Genomic DNA, 11,814 nt, shown 5'->3' with positions numbered 1-11,814 from the left:
AGCTCACTGCATCCTTCACCTCCCGGGTTCAAGCAATTCTCCTGCCTCAGCCTCCCGAGTAGCTGGGATTACAGGCATGCACCACCACGCCTGGCTAATTTTGTATATTTATTAGAGACGGGTTTTCTCCATGTTGGTCAGGCTGGTCTTAAACTCCCGACCTCAGGTGATCCATTCGCCTTGACCTCCCAAAGTGCTGGGATTACAGATGTGAGCCACTGAGCCCAGCAAGGATTTTTTTTTTTTTTGAGATGGGGCCTCACGCCAGCCCAGGCTGGCATGTACTAGTGCCATGATGGCTCCCCAAAGCCTCTGCCTCCTGAGCTCAGGTTATTCTCCCACTTCAACCTCCCAAGGCTGGGACCACAGGTGCACCACCATGCCTGGCTAATTTTTTGGTACTTTTTATAGAGAGAGGGTTTCGCCCTGTTGCCCAGGCTGGTCTTGGACTCTTGGGCTCAAGTGATCCCCCCACCTCTACCTCCCAAAGTGCAGGGATTTCTAGGCATGAGCCACCATGCCTAGTGGAGGAATCTCTAAGTGCATATTGCTAAGTGAAATACGGCAATCTGAAAAGGCTTCACACCATATGATTCCAACTACATGACATTCTGGAAAAAGCCAGGGCCTGGGGGGACTGAGGAATATGTGGCTCCATCTATTCATTTCTAATCATAAGAGATTTTTAGGGTGGTGCAACTATTCTGTGAGATATGGTAATGGCAGATACATTTCCTTCTGTATTTATCAAAACACACAGAATGAGCAACACAGGAGTGAAAGGGAAGGTGAACTGTATACTCAGTAACAATGTATCAGTATTGGCTCATGGATGATACCAAATGTAGCGCCTCAGTGTGAGATGTTAATAACAGGGGAAACTTGTGTGTAGGGGACACACAGGAACTCTCTGTACTTCCTGCTCAATTTTTCTGTAAACACAACACTACTGTAAAAAAGAAAGTCTATTAATGAAAAAATAAAAAAGAAATCCAAACTTTGAAACACTATAGTAAGACTACAGGGCACCAAGGCAAGGAAAATATCTTCAAAGCAGCTACAGGGAAAAGCAGATTATGTAACAAATACGCTGACAGCTGATCATCCCCAACAGCAATGGAAGCCACAAGGCAAGCAAAATGCACATATTCAAAGGGCAGTAAAACAGCATCTACATGGAATTACCCACCTTCAAAAGTCATAGGCGAGGCTGGGCGAGGTGGCTCATGCCTGTAATCCCAGCACTTTGGGAGGCCGAGGTGGGCGGATCACCTGAGGTCGGGAGTTCGACACCAGCCTGACCAACATGGTGAAACCCTGTCTCTACTAAAAATACAAAATTAGCCAGGCGTGGTGGCGCATGCCTGTAATCCCAGCTACTTGGAGCCGAGATCGCACCATTGCACTCCAGCCTGGGCAACAAGAGTGAAACTGCATCTCAAAAAAAAAAAAAAAATCATGGGCAAATGAAGGCAAAGTAAATATACCTTCAAGCAAATAACCAAAGGGTTTTAGCACCTAGCTGCTCTCACAGAGCCTGGCTCTGCCCTTGGGGTGGGTGGCTGAGCCTCTCACCTTTGCAGTGGGCGTAGGGCATGGTAAGGGTGTAATTCTCAGCTCGGTTCAGGAAGGTGAGCGTGGCTTTGCCGTCCAGCAGCGCCGACAGCGAGTTCCCTGCAGAGACAAGAGGCAGCAGGACCACTGAGTGTAGACAGCCCCTTCACACCTGAGGCCACCCCTAAGTCACAGGGTCCGAGCTCCTTCCAACAGCTGAGCACGCTCCTGGCACCTCCAGTGGTGTGACTGTGCGTGAGTCACCTAACCTCTCTGGGCCTCAGATTCTGTAAAATCCCTGTCCGGTGTGCACAGGACATCTGTGCTGAGAAGTTATTTCACCTTTGACTTGTTAGCGGTTTATTGCAGTCACAAAACTGAAGGTTCGCAGGGTGGAGGCTGCAAACTTTTTCAAACTCGACTGAGCCCTGCCCAGATTTTAAACATCCCTGTGGAGGCGGTGCGCCCCGCTCAGGGCCACGAGTCACAGACACTGCTGGTAAGGAGAGGACAGAGGTGGAAAAGGTGGGCTGAACCTGAGGGTCGCACCTGGGACCCCCTCCCAGACTTCCACACACCCAGCAGAGAGCCGAGCGCACAGAGACAACAGGCGCACACCTGCCCATGGATGAAACTGATGAAAAACGTACAACGGATGGGACGAAATGCAAACGGACACTTTCTGAGCACCCAAGTCTGCCAGGCCCCAGAGCAGTGCAGTCCAATAGGGCTGTCTGTGAAGACCAGAGCTTCCCTCCTGCCTGTCCCACTCCGGGGCCAACACTGAGCCTGTGTGATGTGGCAACAGAAGGACTGCAGTTTCAGTTTCATTTTTTTCTTTTTTTTTTTTCTTTGAGACAGAGTCTCACCCTGTCACCCAGGCTGGAGTACAGTGGCACCATCTTGGCTCACTGCAACCTCCACCTCCCAGGTTCAAGCGATTCCCCTGCCTCAGCCTCCTGAGTAGCTGGGATTACAGGTACATGCCACCATGCCCGGCTAATTTTTGTATTTTGAGTAGAGATGGGGTTTCACCATGTTGGCCAGGCTGGTCTCAAACTCCTGACCTCAGGTGATCCACCCACCTCGGCCTCCCAAAGTGCTGGGATTACAGGCGTGAGCCACTGTGCCCAACCTTAAGTTTCATTTCATTTTAGCCAATTCAAATAGTCATGCAGTGTTCTGGGGCTGCTCAGCCCCAGTCCACACCTTTCCATGTAGGTGCCCTCTCTCAGTCCTCACAGCGTCCCTACAAAGGTGCCCACTCTCAGCTCAGGGGAGCTGCCGGCCAGCTTTGCTTGATGGCCGGGTCTGAGCACTTGATCACCACATGGTCTCTGACTGGGAGGGGTTGGGAGGGACAGGCACATGGCCCCCACCGAGATCTTGGTCCACTGGCTCCTGGAACCCCCCGCCACCATCGCATTTCCCTGAGGCCCCAGGGAGCGCCCGGGGTGACCCCCTCACCATAGAACCTGGACTTGGCTGTGATGCTGCCACTGATGCAGAAGCCGTCCTTTCGGTTGCTGACGTGGAAGGCAGACACGGGCGGGTGGTGGGACACCTGTGTGCGGGGAGGTGGCTCTGTAAATAGCCCTGAAAACAGGTAATCCCAGGAAGCGAGAGCCCAGCTTCCCCCAAAAAAACCCCTCCCTGTCCCTGACGCCACATCCCCTCCCCCGGTCCCAGGATTCGGGTAGGGGCCTTCCTGGCTCGCGCTTACGACGCCCAGGGCAGGTAGGCCTCAGCTGTGGGGCTTGGGAGCCCTGAGTTGCCCCAGAAGTCCCCCTTGGGAGATGGGACACACTGTCCTCTCCCTAGGGAGACACTGTCTGCTGTCACAGTCATGGTGGTGTCTGCACCCTCTGCAAGAATCCCTGTTGGCAGCGGCTGGGTCCACAGCCCTTCTGGTGCGCAGGATGTGGGGCCCCCTGGAAGCAGGCCCTCGGGGTCACGCTTGCCCTGCCTGCTGCTAGGGCCCCGCCCCCACAGAGCCCCGGCCCCACAGAGCCCTGCACCCAGGCCGGGTGCAGTGGAGGTGCTCTTGCCTGCTCTGCTATGTAGAACGTGCGGCTGTCAGTCTGGGGGTGGAACCAGCAGCAGCGGAAGGTCTCCCCCAGGAGGGGGTTGTACGGCTTCTTGATTCCCTGCAGACAACAGAGACTTGTGTGAGGAACCAGGTGGGTAAGGGGCCCGCTGTGCAGAGCAGTTGAGGGATGTGGACTGAGGGGCAGCGTGGGTGGGCTACCCACTGCCTGCTGGCCTGGTTTGCTGCTAGCATCTGGGAACAACACCTCTCTTCTGCTTTGTGGGGACTATGCTTTGCCTGTGGTTTACATTCTTGGGGGACAGCCTCAGGGGAATCCTGTCCACTTCTTAGCTCGGAGAGGGGACACGAGACCCTGACCTTGTCACACTCTCCTTGGACCTTCGGTGTAACCTGCACACAGCCCGCTGAAAGCCACGGAAGGCACTGGGCAGTCAGGAGTCCTGCCTCCACCCTAAACCTGCTGTGCGACTCAGGCCATCCTTTCTCCTCTCTGAGCCTCAGTTTCCCCATCTGCACAATGAAGAAGTGGAACCAGGGTCGTGGTTTTCAAACTTGCTTCCCATGGAACCCCAGGGCTCTGTGGTGGGGTCAGGGGAGCTGCGGGCCTTCTCCCTCACTACAACCAGAGCAGCCCTGCTGTCACTGGAGTCTTGGGTTTGGGGTTCTAAAAGGGGGTTCCATGGCTAAAAATTTATGAAAACCATAGATCCCAAAGGTACCTTGAGGTTTAAGGTTTAAAGACCCTTTCTTTTGGCACCATCTGTAACACAGCCTGAGGCTGTTTACTTGGGGGGTGGGGAAGGGGTCCAGCTTGGGGCCTTGAGGGATGAGAACACCCTTGGGGGCCTGGCCTGAGCCATCCAGGGCCCCAACTGTGGGAAGTGGGGCCCTGTCCCCCATCACCAAGGACCTGGGCTCTCCGTGGGGGTGACCAGGATCCTTCTAAGCCATGTGGGGTAGGGGGTGGCCCGGGGACTTGGAAAAGTGCCAAGGGACAAGGGCTGAGCAGACAGACTCCTGGGCCGCAGCCCCACCTTCCCTGGCTGGCAGGGGCTCACCTTGGGCTTCTTGTAGAAGCCAGACAGGTACCACCGCAGCACCAGCTTCATGCGGCTGTAGGCATCCTCCTCCACCGCAGCCCTGCCATGGGGTGGGAGAACGCTGACCCCAGCTCCGGGGGCCGTGGGCCACTCTCCTTTTCCCTGACCCCTCCCTCCTACCATCCCAACCCCTACCCACTCAGCTGGAAACAGGCCGCTTGGCCCAAGTGCTCTGGTCACCCCCAAGCAGGATAATTTTCTCCAGGGAAGTGGGTTCTTCTAATCAGAAAGTGCCAGGGCTGCTCCCATGCTGGGGCAGAGAGGACACTGCTGACCTGGGCTGCCAGGGTTTCCCTGTCTCCAGGAAGCCTCCCTGCCCATACTCTTGTTCCCACCTGCTCCCTCTGCCTGGCTCCTGAGCCTGCAGCCCCCTTCCTGCCTCTGTTGCCCCCTTCCAGTCTCTGCAGCCCCCTTCCAGCCCGTGCACCCCCTTCCAGGCTCTGCTGACCCCTTCCAGCCTCTGCAGCCCCTTTCCAGCCTCTGCAGCCCCCTTCCAGCCTCTGCAGCCCCCTTCCAGCCTCTGCAGCCCCCTTTCAGCCTCTGCAGCCCCTTCCTGCGTCTGCAGCCCTCTTCCAGCGTCTGCAACCCTCTTCCAGCTCTGCAGCCCCCTTCCAGCTCTGCAGCCCCCTTCCAGCCTGCACAGCCCACTTCCGGCCTGCACAGCCCACTTCCAGCCTGCACAGCCCACTTCCAGCCTCTGCAGCCCCTTTCCAGCCTGCACAGCCCCCTTCCTGCCTCTGTAGCCCTCTTCCTGCCTCTGCAGCCCCCTTCCTGCCTCTGCAGCCCCCTTCCTGCCTCTGCAGCCCATCCCATCCAGCTCGAGAGTGCAGGGCTCAGGGTGCATGGCAAGTGCTTGGGACTAACCCCCCTCTCATCACGATGGCTGGCTCCGCCCAGGCCCATCTTGGAGACAGGACCCCCTGGGAGGCTACAGCTGCAGGAACAGTGGGCTGAGATCAGCCAGGGGATTCTCTGGAAGCCCCCACGGGGCAGGCAGGGGCTGAGGGGGCTGCAGGGTCTCATGCAGATGCAGGACGAGGTGTGGGGTGCCCCTCCTGGCATGGCGCACACCTGGATAGCAGGTCTGCGTGGTAGTAGTAGTCAGAAAGCTTGTTCAGGAAGGAGCGCGGCTCCAGTACGAATGTGGGTAGCACCACGCGGGACAGGTCCATGCCTGGCCGTAGCTGCTTCAGCAGGGTCCACATCAGACTCTTATTCTCCTCTGATACTGTCTCCACCTGGGACGCCTCGCCCAACTGCGGCAGACAGGCTGCAGTCAGGCCCTGCCCGGAAGAGCCAGGAGGAAGGGGTGGCGGGACAGTGGCAGCTCTGGCTGGAGGAGGCTGTACCTGCCACCCCTTCGGGTGTAAGCCCCTGGCCTGGCCCCCGTGGCCTCATGAGGCCGACTCAGCCCCATCAGATGTGAACTCTTCCCAGTGCATCTCCACCCCACCCCTGGAGCACCAGCAGCCCAGGTCCAGGCCCGCTCCTGTCTCTGCTCCTGGCCCAGGGACCCCATGCCCTGCCCTCCTCAAAGCCCAGGGTGCAGCCTCCCAACACCTGCTGTTGAAACCCGTCTGTGCATCGTGGGACCCTGGGCTGAGGGAACAGAGAGACTGCAGCCCACCCTGTCTTCACAGCTGCCTGGGGAGGCAGGGATTTGGCCTGCTCTTCCATTTTTTAAAAAAGATTATTGTAACATTTCTTTTTCTGTTTTTGAACCACTTTATTGAGGTATGATTGGTATACAGAAGGCTTCAGATATTGAATGTGGACAACTGGGTGAGTTTGGAGGTGAGCCTGCGCCCGCGAAACCGACATGGGCACGTGAACTCACACCTCACTTCCGAAGCCTGTGTGCCCCTCACGAAGGCCCCCTCATTTCCTCCTTTTCTGAGACATCTAACCCTCACCACAGCTCCCGAATACATGACTTGGGGTGGTGGGGCTCCCCTTACTCACTCCAGACTTGCACCTCACTGCAGCCCCAGGGTACGGGGACCCTGGTCCTCCGCCTCCACAGAGGGGACAAGTGACTTGCCCAAGGTCACACAGCTGCTATGTGGCAGAGGTGAGATCTGAACTCAGGGCTCTCTGCATTTTTAGCCCGAAGGCAGCTGCCCCAGGGAGGGGGCAAGATGGAGCGTGGCCTGTGAGTCCTGCGTCAGGATCTCATCCCCGCTGCTGGGACTCCTCAGGCAAACGGCTTCGCCTCTCTGTGCACGCACGGCCACGGACAGATCCTCGTGGCGCTGGCCCAGTGGATAGTGTGCGTGGGCACCCAGGAGCCATGTCTGACCCCATGAGGGGTCACGGGGAGCCCAGTGCTGTAGCTTTGATTTCCAAGCCAGCTTTGGGGCTTGTAATCATGGGTAGCTTCGGCTGTCAGGAATCCTCCTGCTCTGTCCATGTGCTCCTGTCCCGTCCTCCTTAACCCTCTCCACCAGGCTTCTGCCCTCTTCTCTACTGAGACTGTCTTGCTGTAGGTCCCCACCACCCCTCACTGGTCCAGCAGCCATCCCCGCTTCACATCCTGCCCCACCTCTCGGCCTAGCTGGCTCTGAGACACCTGGGCTCCTGGCTCCTCCCACCTCCCTGCCTCACCTCTGTGAAGCCTTATCTGTGCTCGGCCTCTGAAGGTTGGGTGCCCGGGCCCCTTGGCTGCCCGCTCCATGCCCTCTGCCTGGACCCCCAGGATCGCACCCGCAGCAGCCGGCCCTGCCTGGCTCACAGCAGCGTCGCTCATCACCATCTGGCTGAGATCTGCCCAATCCACCTTCTGAAATACACTGAGTCTGCCCACTTCTCCCTTCTCCATCACAGCTGGGTCCAGGGTGTCCTCAGCTTTCTCCTAACAATGGGTCTTTCCTACAGGTGGCCCAGTGTCCACCCCCCGCCCCTCGCCTGTCCTGAGGCCCTTGCCTAACCCGCCAGTGGCTTCCCCAATACTCTCAGCCCGAGGCCCCTGGGGCCCTCGGTCCACTCCCCACAGGCCCATCCTAACCTTCCCTTCCCCGCACGGAAGCCTGAGCTCTGTGGGACTAGCAGCCCACAGGGAGGCCATGGTGTTCCACTGAACACAAGGATGTCACAGACCATGGAGGAGCCCACTCTTTCCCCGTGCAGAGCAAGATGAACACGATGCTGTCCAAACAACAGCAAGGACCGAATTCCCCTTTCCTGCTGAAACCAGGACTACCCCTTGCCCTCAGTGACAGCCACGGCCTTGCTCTTGTCTCGCCTCCTGGATGAGAATGACAAGATCCCAGATCACAGAGCCCCCCGTTCCTGACAGCCCCCACTCCAGAGCGCAGCCCCCACCCCAGAGCCCGGCTTCCTCAGCCTGCACCTGTCACCCAGCGGAAGCTTAGATCCTGTGATTCCTTCTGGACTCCCCTTCCTGAGGTGCCCCACAGTGCCCAGGGCCACGTGAGTTCTCTCCAGCTGCGGGGAGTCAGCTGCCCTGGCTGTTCATCTGCAGGCATGCTCTGGGGACACTGCTGCCCGCTGCCTGCTGCCTCCCTTGAGCTCATGTGCTGGTGGTCCCTCTTCTTGGAATACCATCCTCCCTCCCGTCACTCACGTCTTCAGAAAGAGCCCATGGCCCGGCTTGCCTCCCTCACCCGCTCCCCCACCTCCTCTCGTGTTTGTGGGTTTATCATCTGTGTTTCCTGCTGCCCATACACTGGGGGCCCAGAGCCCAGGTCTGTCTCATTCATGGCTCTCTCAGGGCCCCAGGGGAGCACCAGGTGTGCAGGTGCCTATGAGCATGGGACTCAGGTCCTGCACGCCCCACTCTGCGCTCCTCCAGGAGGCGGGGCCGCTTACCAGATGGGGTCAAGGGCCCCTCCTGAGTCTCCTGTTCTCCCATCAGTGCATTCCAGCCCAAGGAGGGAGTTGCCTGTTTGCAGCAAACCCCTGCCCCATCCCCGCATCTGCACCCCAGCCAACCCTCTTTGGAAGAGGGGAGGAGCCTGTTTACCTAAAAGACAGCTCCTGGACTCACTGCCAAGTGATGGGGACAAAAGCCACCTCCTGGGCCCCGCGTGCTCCCCCCAGGATGAGGCATGGCTACCTCTGCTTCCAGAACGAGGGGCCGAGTCCGGGGAGACACGTGGGGCTCCTGGCTGGGGGGCTCTCACCTCCCCCAGCTCCTCCTGGACCTGCTCCACATAGGTGGTCCCTCTCCGTGCTGGGGCCCCAGGGGTCTCTGACTGGTCGCTGCCACTCTCTGTCTTCCGGCTATGGTCCTGGGTCTCGGTATCTGACTCCTCAGGGTTCTCTCTCTCCGACTTGTCTGAGAACGCGTCGTTCTCCAGGGAAGACCCGTTCAGTCTGGAAGGTGGATGGTGCCAGTGGGTCCCTGTCACAGGTGAGACCCCAGCACACCCCTCCGGGCCGCCCACCCCTCTCTGCGCAGCACTTCACATACGTTCCTGCCTGTCGTCACCTCCACAACCCACATTTGACACGATCAGCCCTGTTTTATAGAGGAAGAAACTGAGGCTCCCAGGGCACACTGCAGTGAACAAGTCCCTGCCTGCACCCTGCAGCCCACCAGAGCAGAGGCTGGGGCCGTCCTCTTCCCTCTTCCTTGCCTACAAGGAGACCCCGTGAATCAGCACCACCCCCTGTGCCCTCGCCCCACTCACGGGAACAGGTCTTGGTCTGGGTGGCTGGTGGCTGAGGCTGGCAGCCCACAGAGCGATGAGGGTGATGCGTCTGGCGAGGTCCCTGGCTCCCCGTCTCGGCCCGGCTTGCAGCTGCCCAGTCTCAGCAGGCTAGAGCAGCGCAGGGCCAGCTCCAGGGCGTCCAGCCAGCAGCGACCTGCAGGGCACACGGGGTGAGCAGGCCCCACCCCCACCTCTCTATATCCCCCATCCCTCAAGGAGCCACCAGGAGGCTCCCCCTCACTCTGACTCTTCAGGGACCCACCCTGGCCCTGCCCCAGCAGGGACATGCCCTCCCTTCCTGCCCCCACATCCAGCTGCAGATTGTGTGGGGGCAGACATCGGGAACCCCTGAGGATTGAGGACTTCCCGAGCAGGCAGACCCAGCCTGGGGACAGGTGTGCCAGGAGAGGTAGCCCTACAGAGGCGCCTGAGGATGCTCACAGCAAGTCCCCACGCACCTCCACCACCCACATTGCTGACGAGAGGCCGGCGTAAGTGACCCTTCCAGGTCACAAGCCCAGAACACTCGGAACAAGCCTCCCACCCTGACAGCCACCCACAGGTTTCTGCAGGTGGAGTCAGGCAGGAGGGTCCTCCCTCACTGGGAAGCACTGGTCAGGGTGCCAGGGGCTCTTGCCGGCCTGGAGTCCAGGGAGGAGGGTGGGGAAGGCTGAGGAGGGGCTTGCACACCAGGGAGGAGCCCTGGCCTGAGGCCGCCCAGAGGCTCTGTGGGCAGCGGTGGAACAGGGGCCAGTCAACAGCTGGGCGCCTCCAAGCCCCACTCTGGGCCCTGTGCCCTGCTGCCTTCCTAAGCAGGGTGACAGCATCACCCAAGGGTCCTCCTGTGGGGTATGTGTCCACCTGAGTGACACCAATGTCCTGGTGTGATCTTTAACAGCGGCCCCCACACTCAGAAGAGCATCTTTTGGTGGCCTGTGACAGGTCACGCTATTAATAAGTGTTTTTTTTTTGTTTTGTTTTGTTTTGAGATGGGGTTTTGCTCTTGTTGCCCAGATTAGAGCACAATGGTGCGATCTCAGCTCACCACAACCTCTGCCTCCCAGGTTCAAGCAATTCTCCTGCCTCAGCCTCCTGAGTAGCTGGGATTACAGGCATGCACCACCACACCCAGCTAATTCTGTATTTTTAGTAGAGACAGGGTTTCCTCATGTTGGTCAGGCTGGTCTCAAACTCCCGACCTCAGGTGATCTGCCTGCCTCGGCCTCCCAAAGTGCTGGGATTACAGGCGTGAGCCACCACACCGGGTCAATAAGTGTGTTTTTTGTTTTTGTTTTTTTGTTGTTTTGAGATGGAGTCTCGCTCTGTCACCCAGGCTGGAGTGCAGTGGGGTGATCTCAGCTCGCTGCAACCTCTGGCTCCAGGGTTCAAGTGATTCTCCTGCCTCAGCCTCCCAAGTAGCTGGGATTACAGGTGCCTGCCTGTAATTTTTTTGCATTTTTAGTAGAGATGGGGTTTCACCATGTTGGCCAGGTTGGTCTCAACCTCTAGGCCTCAAGTGATCTGCCTCAGCCTCCCAAAGTGCTGGGATTACAGGTGTGAGCCACTATGCCTGGGCTATTAATAAGTGTTATTCAAAGAAAGGCTCCTGGGGTCACGCCAGGTGGGCGGATGGGGCTGAAGAGCATTGAAAGCGGTTCTGTGCCTCTCTGAGCCTCTGCCTTTTGGGGCTCCTGGAGACAGTGAGTTTCTCTCCCTCACTTTGAGATTCATGAAATCCTGCTCTTCGTGGAGCATCCCAGGGTCCAGTGTAGGGAGGGGCCTGCCTAGACAGGGGCTCCTGGGTCTCCAGAGCTGCCCTTCTCGTTGGGTTGGGGGGATATCTGGGATCCTGCTGGTTCCATTGCAGGCTTGGTTGGTGCCAGAGCAGCCAAGCCTGGGCTGAACACCAGGGTTGGGGGAGGGATGGCAGTGGCTGGTGGTGGGGAGCTGGAGGGGTCACAACTGCCGAGTTGGCCCCAGGGCCTGAACACGTGTGCTTTGTAGCTACCACAAAGGACTAGACATCCTGAGTATTAGGCATCCTTTGAAGCTCATTCCGAGACCTCCTCCTCCTCTTCCTGGAAGCCCACCCTGATACCCACAGGGGATGCAGACACCCCTCCTCCCAAATGGTGGCCCCCACCCTATCAGGGGCTCAGCTCACGCCTCAGCCCAACCTGCCTTATCTGATGGTTGGTTATCCACCTCACCCGGGAGCACAGAGGCTGTGGGCCGCCCTGTCCATCCCAGGGCCTGCAAGGGACCTGGCACAGAGCGGGGGACTCAGGATGGTCCAGGAGGGAGCATGGATGTGGCATCTGACCACCAGGGGTGATGTGGCACCAAGACTCCAACCTGAGAGGCACTAGAGCCCTGTGGTCAAGGCCAGGCTGCTTTAGGTCTGCACCACCGGTGGGATGGGAGCCCCTCACCCCAC

General features: G+C 58.6%; 1 protein-coding gene across 1 annotated transcript in view; it reads right to left on the bottom strand.

Annotated features, from left to right (window-relative positions):
• Positions 1-11,814, bottom strand: part of OSBPL5 (oxysterol binding protein like 5) — an 85,889-nt gene that overhangs the window by 19,835 nt on the left and 54,240 nt on the right. Inside the window, exons 8-14 of the mRNA XM_032153776.1 lie at positions 9,357-9,531; positions 8,847-9,039; positions 5,776-5,960; positions 4,663-4,744; positions 3,603-3,701; positions 3,022-3,118; positions 1,576-1,674 (exon numbers count right to left, since the gene is read on the bottom strand). Coding sequence (XP_032009667.1) covers positions 1,576-1,674; positions 3,022-3,118; positions 3,603-3,701; positions 4,663-4,744; positions 5,776-5,960; positions 8,847-9,039; positions 9,357-9,531 — 930 coding nt within the window. The remainder of the gene's footprint in view (positions 1-1,575; positions 1,675-3,021; positions 3,119-3,602; positions 3,702-4,662; positions 4,745-5,775; positions 5,961-8,846; positions 9,040-9,356; positions 9,532-11,814) is intronic.

The sequence above is a fragment of the Hylobates moloch genome, unplaced genomic scaffold, assembly GCF_009828535.3.
Source record: "Hylobates moloch isolate HMO894 unplaced genomic scaffold, HMol_V3 SCAFFOLD_5, whole genome shotgun sequence".
Taxonomy (NCBI): Eukaryota; Metazoa; Chordata; class Mammalia; order Primates; family Hylobatidae; genus Hylobates; species Hylobates moloch.
This window is presented reverse-complemented; position numbering and strand designations above follow the sequence as displayed.